The sequence below is a fragment of the Herpailurus yagouaroundi genome, unplaced genomic scaffold, assembly GCF_014898765.1.
Source record: "Herpailurus yagouaroundi ecotype Mexico unplaced genomic scaffold, PumYag 29, whole genome shotgun sequence".
Taxonomy (NCBI): Eukaryota; Metazoa; Chordata; class Mammalia; order Carnivora; family Felidae; genus Herpailurus; species Herpailurus yagouaroundi.
In genome coordinates, this window is record NW_024412377.1 from 92,738,758 (window position 1) to 92,761,750 (window position 22,993).

The 22,993-nt window shown below is 35.2% G+C and overlaps 1 protein-coding gene across 2 annotated transcripts in view; it reads left to right on the top strand.

The window, feature by feature from the left end:
* The window catches only part of EDIL3 (EGF like repeats and discoidin domains 3), a 421,318-nt gene extending 398,607 nt beyond the window's left edge, over positions 1-22,711 (top strand). For both annotated transcript variants that reach the window (XM_040449290.1, XM_040449299.1), the window contains one exon: positions 19,545-22,711. In XM_040449290.1, the coding sequence (XP_040305224.1) occupies positions 19,545-19,694 (150 nt within the window). In that variant the 3' untranslated portion in view covers positions 19,695-22,711. The remainder of the gene's footprint in view (positions 1-19,544) is intronic.
* The last annotated feature ends 282 nt before the right edge of the window (positions 22,712-22,993 follow it).

Consider the following 22,993-nt stretch of genomic DNA (forward strand, 5'->3'; position numbering starts at 1 on the left):
CATCTTAGATTGGGTGTATATAGGGTTTTTTGTGAAACTGTCTTCAAATGTATTTTTGACTGTAGTCAAATATCTGCCATGATTTATTGTAAATAACTATTTCAGTTCCTACCTTTCACCTTTTCACAGTAGGCATTCTGATGCATAGAAAATGAAAATCTGTTCCGTAAGATGAAGCTTTTTAAACTTCATAAATTATATAGCTCTTAAAATTAATTTTAAAAGAGATAAGTATTCTCATACATTTTCCATGTGTAATGTTCACTAAAAAGCATATCTGTAATAGCAAAATCCTTGTATAGATTGATTTAGGGAGGAGGTAGAATGAAAAATATGACTAAACTGTTGTACTGATTAAATATTTTTGACTCCATTTACATTAAGCTTGTCATTTCATGATTATATGTAAACAATTTTTTAATTTGCCTTTAATTAATAGATTAGGCATTTGCATGTTAATACACTTATTATCTGTCTGAACTGTATATAAAATTTTCATCAAGTTGACCAGGTTACTTGATAGTATTCAGGTATTCTATATCCTTACTGATTTTCTATATCCTTGTACTATCAATTACAGAAAGAGCAATGTGGAAATTTCCAACTATAATTGTGATGTTCTTTGTTGCTTCTTATAGTTATATCAGCGTTTGCTTGATGTATTTTGAATGTATTTCTATTTATTTATTTATTTTGATACAGACAGAGAGAGAGCATGTAAGCAGGGGAGGGACAGAGAGAGGGGGAATAAAGGATCTGAAACAGGATCTGTGTTGAGGGCAGAGAGCCCGGCAGAGAGAGGGCTCGAACTCACAAACCAAACTGTGAGATCAATAACCTGAGCCGGAGTTAGACGCTTAGCCACCCAGGCGCCCCTGCTTGATGTATTTTGAAGCTCTGTTAAAAGATGTGTGAACAATTAGGACTGTGGAGTCCACTGCATCAACTAGCTCCTTTATTATTGGAAAATGACCTTTATCCCTGGAAATATTTTTTGATCTGGATTCTATTTTGCTGTTAATAGAGGCACTCCAGTTTTCTTTTGATTAATGCTATGTTGGTGTGTGTTTTTCATTCTTTTACTTTTAACCTATTTGTACCTTATATTTGAAATGCACTTCTTCTATGCAGCATATAGTTGGGTCTCCTTTTTCCATCCTACTATCTCTGCTTTTTGACTAGAGCATTTAAGCCATTTATATTTGATATGAAAATTAATATGATTGGGTTTAAAATCTATCATCTTTCTGCTTATTTTCTACTTGTTGCATCTTTTTCCATTTTTTTTTTGTTTCTATCTTCTTTTGGATTAATTGAAGTTTTTTTAATGATTCCAGTTAAGATTTTGTTGTTGTTGTTGTTGTTGTTGTTCACTTACTTGGTATAATTTTTTGATGTTATTGCAGTGATTTCTTTAGGCTTTGTAGCATACAAACTTAGTCTACCTTCAAATTAATGTAGAGCCCCAGAAACCTGCCTCTAGAAACACAAAATAGACCATGACTATCAATCCATGGACTTAGGAACCACATTTATTATAACATATGATTTTGACATTCCCCAAATAAGTCTTACGGTAAAAAAAATAGGCTCCCACTGGCAAGTTGGTCACCTATGAAAGTAAATTGATACTTGGTGAACAGGATATAAGCCAGAATTCTTATGGGAGCCAATAAATCACTATCATCTATTCAATGTAAAAATTTCTGAAGAGTTAAACCATTTTAATATTTAGAAACATAACAATTGGATAAACTTATACCATGTAATTGGTAGTTTTAAAATTAAATTTAGCCAGTTTGTTAATGGTATTGTAAATAATTTGGTATGTTGAAGAAAAGCCTTAGGTAAGTTTACTATTTACTCCTAAAGGGAATGACAAACACCAACAAACTGTACATAAGAATATAGCAATACTATTATGATAAAGAAATAATGTATAAGAAGGAACTGTAAAAGTTCTTTGAACACTTGGAAAAAATATATATGTGTGTGTGTGTGTGTGTGTATATATGTATATATATATATATATATATATATAACCATATATATATATGGGTGTGTATATATATATATACCCATATATATATACACACACATTCCAATATATACATATACCAATCAAAATAAATGTTTATATATAATCCAAATAACTATTGTGCTTTGTTATTATTATTATTATTTTTACTAGGTATATTACTTATACTCAGAAATTAATTTTTCTGAATAAGCCATTTCCTATTGATTCCTAATATTATTTGTGTCTTCTTTCCCATGGTTACTTTCCATAAGGGAGAAAGTCTGCAATGTTTATAAGTGCAAATTCAACTACAAACTTTCATCCACACAAATATGACAAATAAATTGAATGTTGCAGGGCAAAACATGTGCTTGTGAAATGTTTTCTGTATGTACCTTTCCAAGGAAATATTTTCAAAAATTTTTCTAATTCTTTTATGTGTCCTTCTGTTTTTATTGACCACTTTGCTCTAATAGATTTTAGGCTGTTTATATTGAATTGTGATACAGATCCAGAAATAAGATTACTTCAGAAAAACAATCTCAAAATAATAGCAATTTTCTAGGTTTACCACAGGTGGTGTAAATGAAATACTAAAAATGTAAGAATGTCAATTTTTTTAAAAAATGTATGAATATCCTTTCTGGTTTTTATTAGTCATAACAGACTAAGCCTCAGGAAAGCGATGTCAAGGAAAAAGTATATATGTATGTAAGAGTATCTAAATATACGTATCAACGTATATTATGTATATGTATTTGTGTGTGTATGCCAAAAGTCAACTGAAGAGAAATAGATGCCTGTTCTCTTCATTGAATTGTCAGTTTCTCACTACCTTCTCAGAACTTACATAAGAACTATAATTTATTTTAACATTTTGTTTTTTGACAAAATTCTACATTTTATCTTTCATGATTGAGCACGTGATGACACTACCTCATTACGATCTCTACAATCTTATTTTTCTCTTTCTAGTCTACATTTTCTAACATTTAACCAACTTTAATATTTCTCTACAACATGGATTCAGATATATTTTTTAGTTGAAAGCCAAATGTTCCTTTCCTCTCATGAAAGTGACATTTGTTTTATACGCCTGGAGCTGTTTTTTATTGCAGTTAGCAGGAAAATTGCAAAATTTGACAGACACTTTCAGTATTTAATTTTTAAGGTTATAAGCCAAAGTAAAACAATAATAAATTTCAGGAAGCCTTCTTATATGGAAAAATTAGAAATGAAAATGGATTTTCTCATCCAATATATTAGTCATAATGTCATGGTGTTTAAATAAACCTGAATTCACACCATGAGGGCTTTCTTCTTGGGGGAAAAAAAGAAGCTGGTAATATTCTATTTGTCTCCCTCCCTCAAATTATCCAGGTTTTTAAAAAGCATAAATCAAAAAAAAATTGCAACTATACTCTGGATATTCTATAAAAGAACGTAATCCAAAACTCTGTTTACAGTAAGATTTTATTGGCCCTGAACAGTGAATGCCACATATTCATCAAGAACAATCTTGCAACATCTTGGTGAACTCTAATTCACTGGTTACCAAAATTACCTGATCACAACACTCATGGGGGAGCTTGTTAAAAAATACTGATTTCTGGGTGCTGCCTCTGGCTCTCTGGGGATGAGTTGGAAATCTAAATGTTTACAGAGGCTCCAGCTAATTTGAATAATAAGCACATGTGGGAAAGATGACTCTAATTGGCACCAACTTTAAGTTTTTGAAACTAAGTGTAGTTTTGGATTTTTCTAGTCAGAATGGAATGTATTATATTATAATTCTTTAGGACTGGCTGGCCACTAATTTGTCAGTGGAAGTCAGTATGAATCAATGTCTCCAAAAGTAAGTTTAGATTTTAACATTTGCCACTTCTCTCATGAACACCAGAAAGTAAACATGTATTAGCTTTAAACAAAATTTAAATTTAAATAATAGATCTAAGTAGTTAGGAACACAGATTAGGTGGGAAAGCACCTCGAAGAATGTGACATTTATATTCATTCAATCATGTATTCAGCAGGCAGTTACCGTCTACATTCTGCTGGATACACTGGGGGAAAACCTGGATATGACAGTGGGTCAGAGAAAGCCCAGTCTAATGAGGAACTTGAGAATGGTGGAAGACCTTTGATACAGTCAGCTAATTTTGAAGACTTCAAATATAACCTACCAAGTGTATAACTTGAGAAAACAAGTATAGGAAATAAGTAACATGATCTTAGAACAATCTGAGAACAATAAGAACAATATTAAATTATGCTCATTTCATAAAAGTCTGTGACTCTCCAATGGCGGGGGGGGGGGGGGCGGGCGGGGAAGAGATCCTCATTCTTCTCTACTTCCTTTCTTTTTTCAACATCGATGTGGAAAAAAAAATAAGCAGCAACTCCACCAATCCCCATTAGCAAAGCCTTCATAATCTGTATTGGAGTATATATTCAAATTAATCAGTAAGGACAGATGCCACAGGGCATCCTTTCATTCTTGCTGAAGCTGGCACTCTCAGGTAGCTGAAATTAAATGTGAATATTTAAAGCCTCAGAAGTCCAACTCTTCAGTGAGGCAGAGGTCAGGTGGGGTGTCAATTTAGTAGTGGATTGCCATGCTGCTCTTTTGAAATTTGACCTGCGTGAGAAATTTGCAACCTACAGAATCCCTTGGGAGGTAAAATAAATGGAATCCCCAGTGGCATTGGGTGAGAAGGATTCTAGCTGGGGGAAGTGAAAGAGAGTGAATCAGTCTTTCAAGGTGGAACAGTCACATGTTTCTGAGCAGCAGGATCAAGGACATCAAGTCTCTCGTCTTGCCTAGAGACCATTAGCCTCATCCACTCAGAGTCTTACTACTATTTTCAAATAAAGCAGGGAGAGAAAGAGAAGATGCTGCTTTTCTGAAAGCATTTTCTGACAACAAATTGACTCTACACAAAGCACTCGGATTCAAAAATAGCAAATGAGTTGTGCCCCTACATGACAGAGATTTATATGTAGTCACTGTAGTGTACTTACTTAGGTATTTGGTGAGTGACTTATTGGAGCTAAGTTAAAGAAACAATGCTATAGTTTCAGCATTGTCTAAAAATAGGGACAGTGTAATTTAAATAAACACCATCTGGTATCAACTTATTTAAAATTGTATCTGCTTTCTTCCTTGTCGCAATCCAGTATTATGGGACCTTACTTGGATATGTGTTGGTATGAAGAATAAACAATTGTCCGTATTCACATTAATGTGGATGTTATTAGATTTTCAAACTTAAGACATCACCTGAGAATGTGTCTGTTTTGGCAGAATGTAAAGTTCAGTGATGAGTTACCCTTTTTAATAAAGTTTGATAACATACAGAGACAAAATATTTAGTAAAAACATGTAAGTAAAGACGTTCAGTTATTGACATAACCTGTATATACCAACTAAAAAATTCAAGGAAATCCAATGATTCCTTATGTAGCTTTTATAATTCAAGTTCTTGACAAAAAGAGAATGGAGTCCCTGTAAATTTTACTAAGGCCTCGGACCAAGAAAGCCACATCTCAGTAAAAAAACCCACTATAGAAAAATTGATCTATCAATGTGAAAAGCCATTTGCAGATCTGGATCTGCCTGCTGGAATGGGAAAGGACATCCACACTGAACAAATTTAAGTTCAGAAAGCAGCATATTGTCACCAATGAGAAGTATGATAGCAGTTATTAAGGTGCACAGAGAACAACACAATATGGAATCACTTATCAGAATCAGTTGTGAGATGGGGACTTGGGGTCAGAAACAAGGCACAAGACTGGATGCAAGTCCAGACACAAATAGACAAGGGCAGATGAGCTACACGGAGGACTGTATTTCCATTTCCATATTTAACATGAACTCCAAGTGTCCTGCCTACCCAGAGATGTTTGTTCCTGAACCCAGGGTAAATGGTTTATGAGAAGGAAAGGAAGGGAGGACCAGGAAATGGGGCTACTGGGATGGAGGTGAGCAAGAGAGGGTTAGTAACTTCAATAATTATAATTGTAGAATCAAGTAACTGGCTAAATGCTGGAAATAAAAGGCAAGCTAGAATGATAGACTAGCCACAGGAACAGTCAGAAGCCATTGATCTGAAGGAGCTCGTTAAGAAGTTGTTCAGGTTATTTGGAGACAGCAATAGAAAGCTGATTCCCTTTCTTCAGGGATCAATTTTGAAGTTGCAAAGAAAATTCTTTGTATGTTATTTCACATTCTATAATATTAAAGACTAACAATGTAAAATAATTTTGGCCATTGAAGCCTTTACACTTCTTAGATGCCATTTGGATTTTTTAATCTTCTTCATTTAAAACAAACCAACCAACAAACAAAAAGAGTGCTGGTCTGAGGACACACCATAAGGTAGCAGAAAAAAAAACAAACATCAGGCACAAAATCCATAAAACTCACCGATTTGGGAGTGGGCTGGGAACAAGGGGAAGAAAAACATCCCTGCCGCTATGACTCTTATTTAGTGACATATAATATCCCAGCACAGATGGTATGAAACCTCATTCTCAGTGAGACAGAAGTTCAAGATGTTAAAAAACAAACATTCAAGAGGCACCTGGGTGGCTCATGTGGTTAGGGAATGGACTTCAGCTCAGGTCATAATCTCACAGATCCTGAGTTCAAGCCCCACGTCCGGCTCTGTGCTGACAGCTCAGAGCCTGGAGCCTGCTTCAGATGCTGTGTCTCCCCCTCTCTCTATCCCTCCCCTGCTCACACTCTATGTCTCTCTGTCTCTCAATAATAAATAAACATTAATTTTTTTTTTAATTCAACCCAGTAAATGTGAAGATCTAATTGGCTTTATTAAATGATGTATGAATGGGCAGCATCCCTTCTAGCTAGTAGAGGGAGCTCAGAAGAGTTGTACAAAATGGAAGGTTTTTATAGAGGGGGGATAGGACAAGAGTTACTAGCACAAGAGGATTGTTCCAGGCAAGGCTGCTTTCCCTTAGGGGTCAAAGCAAAGAGTCTTATCAGGCAGATTACTTCATCTTCCTCTGGGGGATGGAGAGAGCCCATGTGGCAGACTCCTTGGCGCCCATCAGAAAATTCCTGACCGACCAGTTAAGACTGCATTTCCGGGGGAGGTTAACTGCAGTCAGATTATGTATTAAACCCTAATTTTCAAACTTGGCCTAACTGATGCCTTTTTGGATCTGTGGGTTTTGTTTTTGACAATGGAGAAAGGAGCAAACAATGCAGAAAAATGCAGTGAGGGTTAAATACATGTTTTTTTTTTATTTGTGTTAATTATCTTATATCCTAAAAACATAAGAACTTCTTGGTTTCTGGAAAATTTGGTAAGTTACCTTAAAATTTGAAACCATATACTTTTTCTAGGTAACAGATGGTTCTGCATGAATGAAAAAATGTGTGAAAAACACATGAAATACATTACATAACATGCTATTAAAGTAAAATGTTCATTGAAAGTAATTTTTATTATTACATATCATTATTATATTTATGGCCTTAATTTTCCCAAGGCTCAAATGCCAAAAAATTTTAAGTGTCTTAATTTTTGTTGTCCTAATCCACAATCACTCATCAGAAATTCATAAAAATATCCACAGTGAAAATTCTGAATATCTCATATTTTTGTTTGACATATATTATTAAGCACAATTGTTTAATGACATTATCCCTCATGGAAAATAATTACACATTCTCTTATTAAGTCGTGCTTGTATTACGACTGTGAGGGACCGTCAAGTGTTAGCCCAACTATGACCCTAGCCACTGATTAAAAATGTTGACACACTAAAAATACTGATTAGCAATAGGTCCACAATAGAATAGTCAAGGCTATAAACCTTTAATAAGTTGTTCAAACTTCAAAAATGTTATTATTCATTAAAAGGCAGTGATGAACCTGACAGAAATAGCAGAGCTTAGCTGTGAAAGATTTTTAATAGTTTTATTAGAAAAAATAGAATCCTATTTAACTTGAATCTGATAGTTACCATCCCCACTATTAAAATGAGCATTTGATCAGTCTGAGTAAGAGAAAAAAAAACATGTCATTATTTTGGTTGTTGGAACTATGCATTTACCATTGGCTGGAATACAGCAAAAAATATGAACCCACTTCATTTCTAAGTAATTACCAAACAACTAATATTTTGACTGCTGAATATGCATATTTTGAAGGTGAAAAAACCCTCTAGGATGTCAGTTCCACAGGGCACACATGCCGTTTTTCCTGTCCACCAGCACACGTTCAGCGGTAGTGTGTGAAGCAATGAAAGTCTCTGACTTTCAAAATGAATTCATGTTCTAGTCCTTTTCTACTCATTCCACAGTTTAAATCCGAAAAAGGATGAAAGATGCCTGTCATAATTCCATGCTTATAAGAATCTATAAAAGGATTTCTGGATCTGCCACACCCTATAAAACGACCCGTTAGGCAATGACACTCATGCCCATACTTCTTTTTGTTGGATCTCAAAGAGAAAGCTTATTTATATGTATGGAGGGCTCTCAAGGCACTAAGGTACTAAGCCCCTTGGGGCCCTTATTGTAGAAGTAACACATTTCTCATCATTATAAGGCTTCTGGTGTAATTTGAGACACAAAGCTGATTAAAGGATAATTTTAAAAATTAAAGATGAGCCCAGCGATTATACCTGCATGAAAGGAGTATTTTTTCCAATTTTTCTATAGAAAAAAAAAAAACCCAGAAGACCAAACACAGGAATTAATTTCCTGCTTTCCAATAAAACAAGAAATAAAATTAATTTTGTACAGATAAATGAAATGTTCAATAGTTAACAATAATTAAAGAAAGGCATTCTTCATAAGGGAGTGAAAAAAATATTACTTTTACATAGCAACGTTTCACTTTTGATTTATTTTCTTCTTTTTGGTAGTTTAGTAATATCTATAAGCATTAGCAAAGGTGATTTTTTCCTCCTGATGTCAAATATAATTTAATAATCATTGTGCTCTCAACACATTGAAACAAAAAGACCCAGGATCCAGCTCAAACCCAAGTAGAGTTTGCAGCTGCTCAACTCAGGGCCATTTACTCTATGTTCTTCATTTAGAGTTGCTAGATTTACCAAACACAAATGCAGCATACCCTGTTAAATTTGAATTTCAGATCAGCAATGAATAATTCTTTTAGTATAAGTATATCCCAAATTTATATCTGCAATCCTGTCTCCATTAAAGATCTCCCAGATTTTCCAGCTAGACCAGATGTTCTTCTGAGAACACACATAAGGAAGACAGAATAAAGCAGGGATGCCTTTCTTCCATGCCTAGTCAAGCACAGCAAATGCATGCACACACCCTCACAACCTGCTTCATCTTTGAGCTTTCACTTTGCCACCTCTTTGTCCATCTCCAGAATTATTTTCTCCAACTCCCTGACACTCTTTCCTCCTTAGCAGTCTGGCTTCGAAGACACATGGCTGGATGCTGAAATCACTACTGTGTTCATATATATAGTTGTGTACGAAGTCATTTCTAACCAAAATAGGATGAAACTCTTCAAGGAGATGTGGAGTGAGGAAAAGGTTCCTAAGGTGGGGTAGGAATTATCAGACACCAATTTCTCTACTGCCACATCATGGAAATTTCTACTATGGAGGGATAGAGTCAGACTACAGATTGTTCTGATACAATGCAAAATGCCCTGTGTGACTTAGGAAATTTTGAGATGAGCATTGAGCTTTATTAGAGAGGCAGACTGTTTTGTACTTTTATAGAAAAAAGAAAAGGCATTTCTACATTTCTGATGTTATACTAAAAAAGAAAAAAAAAGATAAGATGGTCTTACTCTCCTACTACTCCTGGTAATATCTCCTGTAGATATCTTTAAAAAGCAGATGATCGGGGCACCTGGGTGGCTCAGTCGGTTAAGGGTCTGACTCTTGATTTTGGCTCAAGTCATCATCTCATGGTTTGTGAGTTCAAGCCTCACATGGGGCTCTGCACTGACAGTGTGGAGTCTGCTTGGGATTCTGTCTCCCTCCCTCTCCATGCCCCTCCCCTGCTTACTCTCTCTCTCTCTATCTCTTAAAATAAATAAAAATAAACTCTAAAAAAAGCACATGATTTTCCAGTTCTGTTTCTTCTGTAGGACTATTTCTTACGACAGTCAAAATCTGAGTGCTGGAAATCAGATAGTTTAAGTATATAACCACAGTTTAGAATGGCATATTTTATGTTTCATAAATCTTTATAGGCAATCATCCTATATGATATATTTCCTAGGGTATCCTTGTTTCCTAAGGAGACTCTCATCATAAAAGAAGTTAAATATGGTTGTGTGTCCTACCTATTGAGTGACTTTTAGAGTGAGCACTCTAAATGCCAGCAACTATGGGAGAAGAAAGGTGACAGTCAACAGAATTAGAAACTTTAGCTTTGATTTTTCTGAGTTTTTTTCCAGGGTCAAGACTTAACAGAAATATTATGAATTTCTCAGTGAGGCCCTTCTGGTGCTTTGTAAGAAGCGGCCCGCTCCCCAGACACTTGGAGTTAAGGATCTGCAAGAAAATCACAGATGGAATGGAGGTGGCTACCCTGTCCCCAGGCCTTTTCCCTGCGTTGAATCTCAGCTGTGAGAATCTGGCTGTGTTGAATCTCAGCAATTCCTTAGCTCAACTTGTCACTCTCGCAGTGGACTAGGGAGTCACAGGTATAACCTATGCCAGCTTGCCAGTAACAGAGAGGGTGATGTTACTGTGGAGAGTTACATCCCTCCATCTCAGACCTCTATGGGTCAGGTGAGCCTTTCCATGAGAGGCCAGAAGTTAAAAGTTTTCAAAAATATTCCCAAAGATGTGCCATTTCCTCTTCTTTCCCAATGCTCCCAGCCACCAGAATACCTAAGGAGGAAGGGATTTTAGAAAGATATCACAGCCCTCTTTCCCAGTCAAGAATTAAATATCAGCCAACCAGCTTCCGTATTAATTACAGGAAAATGAAAGTGTATGACAGTTTGAAAAGCAATAAAAGAAAAGTCCCTTTACTGTCAGAGTAGAAACAGGTAACATATTTGCATTGTTGTGGCCAATTATTATTAGAATCTCCCACGAGTGCATTTTGGAGAGAGAAACGTGTAACAGGAAGAACAATACAGTGCACATAATACTGCAAAAACTCTTAAGTGAATATCAGATATGTGGGTTAGTAAAGATTTCTTGAGATATAATCAGAGATTTATATATACTAGGAACATGAAGCAAAGCCAGATCAGTTCAGTGAAATGCAGTATTTCCTGAAGCCAAAGACCTCCTTTTTTACGTAATTACAAAAGAGAGCAAACTTCAGAGCCACAAGAAATCTCCTGAGGGCAGCAATGGGAGTGGAATGCATTTTCTCAGAGAATCCATATATTCATTTTAATGGTTTAAAATGATCCATGCACTAGTGTAAGAAAGACATGGAACTTGTCCCCATGTTTTTCTTTTTACTTCCCCCATCAAACAAAAATGTCCTATAATTGGATCTTTGAAGTTAAGTCTTTGGGTAGGCAGTTTGAAAGCCTCATCTAATTTCACTGAGGGAGCTTGGGAAGGAAAGAAATCTCTGAAGGAACCAGGGTCCAGGTTTTGTAAAGGGCTTGTGGAACAAAATACCATTCTGAAAGGAACACAGATAAAAATTGGTATCCAATATGAAATACAGTGCAGAATGATTTATATATGTCACTATATTCTACAGCTTCCAGAAAACCTGGCAGTTTCCCAGGGATTTCAAATTAATCCCTAGTAGACGGCCAAAGTGACATTCCCCATGGAATGTGTAAGCTTTTGCAGAAATGATTTTAAAGAAATACGAAAGAATAAAGATGGTGAGTTGTTTTGTTACTGAAATATGAAACAGAACAAGCAAGCCACACTAGCTGTTTGATGTATTTGCTAGGGTTCTGTTCATGAAAATAAATATCATCCAGAAAATAAAAATAAAAGGAGCAAGTAAAATAGAGCGAGTAGAACCTAAGAATAAAAGATTTAGAAAGTGTTCTCAAGGGCCACGATAAATAAATTTCAGTAGGAAATTTAGGATTTATTCAAAGAATCGTAAAAGAATATGTTCACAATTAATTTGAAGCCTGAGGCCTGGCACATAAGGTTGAGGAAGTTTGGGGCACAATTCTTTGAGATATTTGGGGTCCCTTTTCAGACTAATTGTTACAAGTATCAAAAAGTCCTCCACGAAACCTATAACCTTACAACATCAATTACTCATTGCCAAGTTTGGGAGTTCCTAAATCCACATTCATTTCTCACATCAACAGTGTTCAAAGGTCACCAAGACCACCTTAGGTATGACAATTCACGACTCACAGAACTCATTTAAAGTTATTATACCTACAGTTACAGTTTATAACAGTGAAAAGATTCAGATAAAAATCAGCCAAGAGAGGGGCTGCTGGGTGGCTCCGTTGGTTAAGTGTCTGATTTTTGGTTTTCGCTCAAGTCATGACCTCATGGTTTCATGAGTTCGAGCCCTGCATAGGACTCTGTGCTCTCAGTGCAGAAGCCTGCTTGGGATTCTCTCTCTTCTCTCTCTCTCTCTCTGCCCTTCCCTTGCTCATGCTGTCTCAGTCTCTCTCTCAGAATAAATATATAAACTTTAAAAAAAAATCAGCCAAGAGAACAGGCATATGGGGCAGAATCCAGAAGAGTTCTAGGCATTAGCTTTCCATTGTTTTTTCTCAGAGTCTTGAACAGTGCTAAACCTCTCTCAGCAATGATATGTGACATACAATATACACTAGGTATTACCAACCAGGAAAGCTTACTTCAGCCTTGATGTTCAGAGTTTTTATTGAAGCTCAGTTATGTAAACATGGTTTACTGCCCGCAAGGCTGACTTTAGTTTCCAGCCCCTTAGGTGGTCAAGCTGGTCCAAAGCCCCCACCATAAATCACTTTGTTAGCATACATTATCTGGCCCAGCCCATGTAAACAAAGACAGTCTTCTCCCGCAGGATCTTCCAAGGCTTTCAGCTCACAGGAGCTGAAAGCAAAGGTCAGACCTCTTTTTGGGGTAAGATTAATATTTTACTGCACACTCATATTGCACAAAGTTGTATGTTTTGTATTCTCTTCACTGGAATGACCTACGTCTGCAAACCTTGTGACTATACTAGATTGGACACACCCTGAATTGTACAGATATGTTCTCCTGCTGATAAATTGTTTTGGATGGTTATGGCCTTACTTCATCTGCACTTTTGAAGGGCAGGATGCTTAGGGTTGGAAGACACTGAGGCAGCTCTCTGTTCCTCTCTACCAGTGAGGATTTTTGCTGCAGCACTGTTGTGAAGTCTTATAGTGAGGGCTCATCCCCCAACTCATTCTTTTGCAGACTCATGATCACTGTAGATGGTTATTAACACAATCTACTCTCTCTGACAAAGCCTTTTCTTTATGTGTGTGTGCACCTCTTAGAATGTGATTCTCAGTATGCACTGTTTTTCAAACAACATTTCCTAGAATGTTGGAATTTACCTGGAAACTGATTTCTTGTTTCCGTTTTACATATGAAAGAATGTACTTATATTTAGACTAATTTTGTTACAGAGTTTCATTGGTTTAGTGGAATTGATTGGAGAGAAACCATCAAGAATGATATACTAGCCATTCAATCATGAAATGGTTTCAGGATGCTGATAAATTTTCCTAGAAAATTGAATTCACTGAATAATAGCTAGAGTGTATGTAGGCTAAAATAATCAAACTTTGGTTTCAGACTTCATACATGTAAAACTTCCAATAAGATTTTTTTAATGTGATGTACATTCATACCACTAACTGAAACTTTTTAAGACATAGTTTTCTATACATTTTAACACAAGCCTCACATTTTATTTTATTTTTTAATGAAAAGTTTTGGTTTTTAGAATGCTTTAATATAGGGCAAAGTAGAACAAAAATTGCAAATTTTACTAAGACATATTAATAATATAGTTATAGAATGAGAAGCAACTGGTCTTTCTTATAAACACTATCTGAAAAATAAATATGTTTACTTTCATTTATGCATACTAATTATGAAAATCTTCATTAGACTTTAAACCATTAAAGCATTCATTCAAGTTATACCTGAAATTTTTGACAGTCCAAAGAAATTCAAGTAATGTTCTTTTTATTCAATTTTTTTAATATTTTATTTACTTTTGAGGAAAAGAGAGACAGAGTATGAGTGGGGGAGTTAGAGAGAGGGAGACACGGAATCCGAAGCAGGCCTCAGGCTCTGAGCTGTCAGCACAGAACCCGATGCAGGGCTCAAACTCACAAACTGCGAGATCGTGACCTGAGCTGAAGATGGACAGTTAACTGACTGAGCCATGCAGGCGCCCCTCAGTAATTTTATAGAATAATATAATATTATATAATAATAATTATATAAAAACAATTTTTATGATGCTGAACCATAAACTAATAAGTGTAAGTCCTTTATGTCACTCAAAATGCCAGATTTTATACTCACATTACACATAAATGGTTACTTTATGAAATAGATACTTAACTCCAATGCCTATTAAATTTCTATTTTTATATAGATCATTATTTTAACTAAGGAATTGCTATTTTTAAAATGTCACGATTCAATAAAATGAAATGAAATTGGAATAAATATAAATTTCTATATCCACTATAAATCTATTTTACAAGTAAAACGTTGGGAAAATCCTGGCTTAAGAGAAATTCTATGACAAAGTTCATAGTTTATTTGACCATCAGTCATCAATCATGACCAAAGTGAATCTACTAGTTTTAAATAATTTTATTGCATTGATAGAAGCATTGTATCTGTAACAAAGGTAAGTATCCTCTATATTTTGAGCCATTCAAGTCATAACTACATACTATGTCTGGATAAATCCACACTTTAATTGAGTCATAGTTAAACCAGAGGGTATCCAATGGAATGCAGTCAAGATGATAAGTTTGAAGATCAACTTAAATGAGGAATTTTTTAAGCAACCATGACTGTTTAGCCTCAAGCACTATTTTTGAGTTTTTGATAGGTTTATATTAGTTATTATTAGTGTTTTTCTTTTGGTAGTTAGATATCTTCTATGCTTTTTGAGCATAAATCACTAGGATCATAGATCAAAGTTTGAAGGAGGCATATGTCAACCCATAAAAAGACAGACTTCCAAAGTGTCTAAAAGCATACCTACCCTATTATATTGATGAATAGGTTGCCATGGCTGAAAGTTCCATGTCAGAAATGTTAGAAAAAAATTGGTGCTGGCAGATCTATGCCTTCTTTTCCAAGTCATGGGTTCTTCCATTGTATGGGTAGAGTTAAATAAAAACAGGGTTTCTCAGGGATCAGAGCTTGAAAAGACTGTTGTTTTCTAACTTTGTTATAAGTACTCTAGATGAAAGAATAAATAATTGAAACTATATATGCCAAATAAGATTTTTTTTCACTTTCCATTCCTTTCCCTGCCCCGAACACACACACACACACACACACACACACACACACACACACACAAATGCTGCTTTAGGGTAATGGATTTTTATCTTGAGCTTTTATCCTTTAAGGATATCAGATTGGTGTATAGACATAGCCAATGAAGCCAATGGTATGTCTGACACCATTACCAAAGCAAATACAAACAGTAAACTCGAGAAAGCTTATTCAACCCTTATATTTCCACAATATTTGGAATTCCAGATATCGTTCTAGTCTCCCCATATCAAAAGAGAGATAATGCAATCTAGAAAAGGGTGACCAAAACGCCATAGGGATGAACTGATGGTTACCCAAGACCTTGCTAAAATACAGACTCTTTAGCCCTGAAGAGCTCAGGGAGGCTACCTAAAACTGCTTAAAACTGCTGGTTAGATCCCAAAAGGTTAGACCAGTGAGAGTCTCTTTAAAACTTTTAATGCATTTGTTTACAACAAATAACAAGAAGTATATCTTCACAGACCAGATGGCATTCTAAGTAAGTAGTATGTGCAAGAAATCCCCAAAGAATTCCTCAACATTTGTGAAAGGCAGGTATATAGTACATGGCTGCTAAGAAAAGCTGAGATATGACCCAGCTCTCTGACTGTGTCATGAAGGATAATCCTGCCTTCTTGGCAGTCTCCACTGATGACGTCTACTCTGGCCTGAATAGACCATTGTCCCTAATGAAGAATGACAAGTCTCATCTGAGAAAAAAATTATTAAAACGTTGCTAGAAGCAACATTTAATTGTTTTATCTGACAGTCTCTCTGCGTTGAGATTTGAACTTTCATTAGAATCTGATTTGAATTTTAACTAGTATCACAGGAGAGTTGACATTGGAAAGCAGAATCCAACATCTCTGCCACATGGAGGCAGTTGTAGTTTTCTCCCTTATCCTCTAGGTTGTAACTGTGGAAGCCTCTCCAAAGTACTTTCAGTACCTTTTCCTCGAGGCCCCGTGTGTTGGGAAAATCCTGAGATCTCTAAGCATTATCATGTCTTAGTGCATCAACAAACTTGTCATCAGCTAATTATTAGCTGAGCCTCCTCCTGAAACTGAAGCATGTGCAGACTCTTTCCTAAAAACTTCTCAAACTATCTTTCTTGTGTACAACATTCCCCTTCTCAGTGGAGATTCATTCAATGTTTTCCATCAGTCTTTTCAGACTTTGATTTCAATCGAGGTGCTTATATGTCTAAAGTGTGTATGTGAAAGTGCATTGCTAGAAATTTTACACATTTTTAAAAGTTAACTAAAAATACTGAGTTTGCATTCCTTTGCTGGGTAAAACTTTGAAACTGCAATTCTTAAGCAAGATCTTCCTAGTGCTGGAGACAAGGAAACAGTACATGAGCCACATGTTTGCACAGCAAGTACAAGATGTCATGGTAGAAATCGCAAGTATGTGCTTAGTGTTCTCTACTATATCATTACTGAGAGACCTCCAATATTAAAAGTATATTTTCACTACCTTTAGCTCATAGTTTGGGTGATTCCAATGTAGACTGTGGCTGTTTTTCTGTGAAAATTTTTGTTTTTTAATGATACTATTTTATGAAACTTCATTTAATCTTTTTAATGAGCATTCAAATATTTATGACTTTCACACATTGAATCAGAAATGTCACAGTTGTATGCAGTTTCAGAGCTGATGTAGTTTCTTTAAATATATTTTCCATTATAAAAAGAGAAGTCTAACTAATATGTCAACTATTCCTTTCTGGATTGATAGTTTCTTATTGAAACTTGTGCTGAGGACCAGTGACTTAAAAGCAAATTGTTTCTTACTGTATATCTTTCTTAAGAAGTGGTATGACACTATGTTTCGGACGGTTATAGATCTTGTGATGAAAGTTAATGAATTTAAGTTCTGTTATTCTGAAGATATACATTAAGTTCTCCAGCAGGGCTATGAAATTGGATTTGAGATTCTGTATTAAATTGTAACACGACAATCTCAGTGAAGCATTTGAATCCAACATCATATGTCAGAGAGAATGTCAGGGATGCGTACAATATACTCTCTTATTTTCTGCTTTTGCAATGACAACCTCTCTTTGGATTTCTGGTGAGTGTTTGTGTGGTATGCCCTATCCATGTGAGCTTCTGCTAACAGAGACACTGTTACTTAGTAACACATTTAAATCCAGAATTAGTTCCTGCTTGGTCAATTCAAAGCCAGAGCATTGCTGAGGATAAAATGCCTATTAAATGAAAATGGATTCAGTTATGCCAGGATGATGAATTCTAGATTTGGCACAGTTCGGTATTCTCTTCTTCAGCAAGTATTTATTCAAAAATAGCCTTTGAGATATATTTTGTGTCATGTTGAAAGATTATTCCCCACCAGGTGGGGATGGCACTTTGCATTTGCCCTCAACGACACGTAATCTTTCCATGGGACCAACAGAAAGATTACCCCATCTTGTCTCTTGCTTCTATTAATCAGTGCCATGGTGTCTAATGCCTTAAAGAGCATATCTTTATTTTCCTATTTCCGGGGGACCTTTTATGATCATGTGAGACTGAACCAACTTATTCTAGAAGATGGTTTTTAAAACATTCCCTTTAATTTTAGAATGTTCAAAGATACAGGTTAAATATTCTGTCATGTAGTGATGGCGTTTCTTTTTTTTTTTTTTTTTTCTTTTCTTTTCTTTTTCCTTTGGGGAATTTTCTTTTCAGGTCTCCCTTTAGCCATGTAGTCATGTTTTGATCTCAAGCAAGAAAGAAAATTATCTTCCAATTATAAGATGCCTCATAAAGTTAAAAGGGGAAACTCTGAAGAGACATTCACTATCCTAGTTGAGCTGAAATAAAAATGTGAATATAAAATCATTAGAAATTCCTTCAATAATAAGTGTTCAGAATCTCTAGGTTAAAAAATGATGAAATCTTCAAGTAAGACTAAATATTATGAATGCATGAATTTCTCCCAAAGTCATGTGTAATTTAATACCATTTCTATCAGGATCCCAGTAGTTTGATTTTGTTTTTTCTGAAACAAGCACTTTTCAAAGTTATTATAAAGGTCTCTTGGGAGAAAAATGGACATAAAATGCATTAAGAAAATAAAAAAGCTTTGCAACAAAAGAAGGAAGATAGAGAATAATGCAGTGCCAACGTGTCGGAACATTATAAGTCACAATGATCACAACAGTATTGTATGGATCCAGAAATTAATAGACAGAGAAGCCAAAAAAAGAAAGGTGGGGGGAGTACAAAACAGCATTGATTGTGTTATCTCTTGGGGAATTTGTTGTCTGTGTGAAAAGTGAGCAAAATACATTGTGATAGTACTGTGCTCACCAAATATCCATGCTCTCCTCTCCATTTTCCAGCTTCCTTTACGGCTGGGCTGGGGTCATATAATTAGTTAAGGTCAATGATATGTATCCAAAAATGATGTAAGCTGCTTCCTTACCGTGTTCTTTATAACATCCTGCACAGGCTAACAACTCTCTCTCACCATATCATTTGTCAATGTGGAGACCCCATGTTTCAGATGATGGCTAGCCTAGATCAGAGCAGCCTAGATCTCTGAGTCACTCCTTGGAAGAGAGCACCCTCAGCAAGCTGCCTAATCAACATCAGCCTGTGACATAAGCAAAAAATAAATATCTGTTGCATTTTTAAAAACCTGATAGGCAAAGGGAAATGGTAGATATACATATTCCTGCCTTAGACACCCAGTTTTGTTTCATTTATTTATTTTTATTTGATTGTTTTTAAGTAGGCTTCACACCCAGTGTGGAGCCCAACATGGGACTTGAATTCATGACGCTGAGATCAAGACCTGAGCTGAGATCAAGAGTCAGATGCCTAACCAACTGAGCCACCCAGGCACCCCTTATTTAAGTCTTTACCTTAAACATTACTTGACAGTTTGGTTTAAAAATTATCATTAGAAAGAAGCTGCAACAATTTATTTTGAAAAACATGATTACTTCTCAAATCTCACTTTTGGGAAAAAAGCTCGAAACAAGAAAATAATAAAAATAATTCCCAAGAAACAGAAGGCTACATGATTGATATTCTTTGCTCTTCTTTACTAGGTTTTCCAGGGCAATTTTGACAATGATACGCACAGGAAAAATGTCATCGACCCTCCCATCTATGCACGGCACATAAGAATCCTTCCTTGGTCCTGGTATGGAAGGATCACACTGCGGTCGGAGCTGCTGGGCTGCACAGAGGAGGAGTGAGGAGACTCCATACCCCACAACTCTCCTCTCTATCTCCCTAAAAGTATCTCCACGGAATGAACTGTGCAAAATCTGTAGGAAACTGAATGGTATTTTTCATGAAAAAGTGCTTAAATTATGGTAGGCCACTGTCTTTAAGGAGGTCTAAGCTTACCTTTTCAATGGTTTAATTTGATTTTTATTGTTTAAATTTCTTAAGCAACATCACATTAACTTGTGAATTACTTTTGTCATTGTCTTTTGAATTATTCACAATGGTTGAAATATATTAAGGAAAGAAAGCAGCACTCTTTTGATAGCAAGGGTAAAAAAATCTAATAGTTATCAAGTAGAAGCAAGAGTTGATAGAACTTTTATAATCAATACTCAACTAATTCTTATAAAAGGAATACCGCAATGTTAGCAATAAGTTTTTTTTCTTCTGTAATGACTCTTCATTATCATAATTGTTTCCCTGTGCCTACCAAACACTGTCAGTGCTTAGAACAGAATTTTAAAGAATCTGTAACAGGCAGTACTAATTGACATTATATTTCTCATTTTGCTTCCAGTATTTCTAATCAAATATTATGTGATCTTTTTTCCTTTTTGTTCTATTCATATATATCTTTATATTATATAATGACTGAATAAGTCCATATTTTTTTTGCTAATTGAGTTTACTCCTAGTATTTGCCTAAAAGGAGGATCATGTTTGTGTATGTATACATATATATGGAACATGATTGTGTATCAGTAGATTGATCATATTTAATATCAGTATATTGAATCTGCAATTCTATTTTTGAAGGAAGCTGTAACTATGTATTTCCAAATGCCTTCCTTTACAAAAAGCCGAATACCACCATCTTGCAGAATAAACAAAAACAGAATTATATGATGTCCCTTTAAACTGGAATTTTAAACTTTGTTTTCAGCTTATTTACATACCCTTATCTCCACTTTAGGATAATGAATTTTTTTTCTCTATTTAAGAAATGTTTTAGCAAACAAATGTTAGCATCGTGCTGCATAGCTTGGCCAAGCATACTCCTCATTTGTTTGTTCACCTTTGCATTTCTTGTGAAACTAACATTTTATTGAGACTTGAATGAAACTGGTAGTGGTTTCCCAGGAAAGCACATTGTGTAGTTATTTGTGAAAAGAAAAGTATTTACTAATGACCAAGTAGTCCATCATTTTAAGATGAAAATTGATTTCTATTTATTTTCCTTCGGAGGTCCTGAAATAATAAGCAATTATCATAACAATTTGTTATTGATAATGGAGGTTTCATTGACATGTCTCTCAAATTAAAGCTCACCCTGCCTCCATAAAAGTCCTCAACATCTAATTTATAACCTTTACAAGTATTTATTTTATAAGGCTTAGACACGGAATTATTGGAGTTTTAAATTAAGGGTCCTGGAAAAGAAAGTATGGTATGTGTACGAAATGTTAAAGTCCTGTGCAACACTGAGAAGTTTTTTTTTCTCCCCTCTATTATTTGTGCTGCATAACAAAAGCCACTAGACTGTTACTGTATTGTCTGTCCATGTGTTAAAAGCATTTCTTTTGATGTATATATGGAGTGGTCTTCAATCATAGTGAAGAATTTAAAGGGAAAGTCAATCATAATGGCATTTTTAATAAGAGCAAAATTCGGACTGGCTGGTCACATACTTATCCTATGCCCACGGGCTTTCTACTTCAGGTTCTTAAGAAATTGTTGATTTGAAGCTTATTAAATGGCTTTTTCATTAAATCATTTTTCAGCATCTTTCACAAACAAAATTGTTAGGTCCTCAATATTACCTTTTTCGGGCAATTTTAAAATTAGGAATTTAAATCTTTTCTATTCCCTATATTTCGCCATCATATTACAAATCATTACATAGGCCCAACAATATACACATACTTACTGTCTAGCCAATGCCTTTTGTTTCTTTAAGCCTTTACTGTCCCACCAAATTTCTAACCGTTTTCCTTTGCAGACTATGCATAATCGATTCTCCGTTCTCAGCAGAGTATATTATGGCAATTCTGAGTAATGCTTTGTAACGATTACTTTCTCAAAATTATTCATTGCCTCTCGTGATGTTTTGAATTTTATTTTATTGATAGTTTTTTAAACAAATATTTTCAGAGAGTTTGTTAAAATTATACTTGTTACATTTTAGAAACACACTGAAATGGCTTTCCCTTGCTTGTGCATTTTCTCTATGCTCTCTGGTGTCTTCAGCAGCATGGCATGGTCAACTGGATACCTATTGGTCCCATGATATCCAAATTTATGATCACAAAGGGGTTCCCAGGTGTAGTCATGTTAACAAGTACTATAAAGTAGCATGTAGCTGTTGTGTCATTTGTATCAATGGCATCAGTGGGAAACAAATTTATTCTATTTAAATTCACACTAAAGAAAATCTTATAAGCAGAACGCCCAGAAGAATCACCTTTTCTTCACTATACGGAGTAACTGTAATATGCTAATTTTATAATCTCTGGAAATAACATTTTAAACATCTCCATTTTATCTATGTCCTGTCAAAAGCACTTATCGTAGGCACTAATTCTAATTTCGGGGTTGACTTTCTCTTTCTGAATGGCTTCATAAGGATTGGTGTGAACTTTGAAGACTTAGGGTACTAATGATTGTATCTTTGCTAGTCAACAAATTATGAAATATAATACTCACTGCTGGCGTCTCATGTGTCAGTAAGTACAGAAGTAACTAAGACACAGATAACCTTTGCAAACCTTAAAGCTGTGTAATATTCCAACGTTGTTTTTTTTTCTTTGTATATATGCTTAAATCATGTAGGATGTTGTAAAATTAGTATGACCTTGTCTAGTCTTCAAACTTAAAATAAAACTTTTGAAACTCTGGGGTACTTTTGAAGCAGTTGTAATTAAACACATTTGTAAGAATACACAAATTGTATGAATGTGATGCCCACCAGTCTTAACTACATGCTTGGCTTACTTTTTCTTTGTACAGGACAATTAAGCAAATGCATTAAAAGAAAAAAAGATTACAATAGCCTCCAAATATCATTGATATCAGCTAACTTGGCTTTTCCCAAATTATTAAAATGTGTGCATTTCTCCTGCCCCTTTCAGCTGTGGAAAATTTATTGGAATACTAATAACCCAAAGTCATTTTTTTGCCTCATACATATTTAAAGTCTTGTGTTCCAGGATTGATCTGCCGAGGGTTAATCAGATGCCATTGCTATCATTTCTATTGTCTTTTATGTACATGATTCTCAGGAGTATAATGAAGAGATCCAGTCAATAGTAAGCAATAACACAAACAT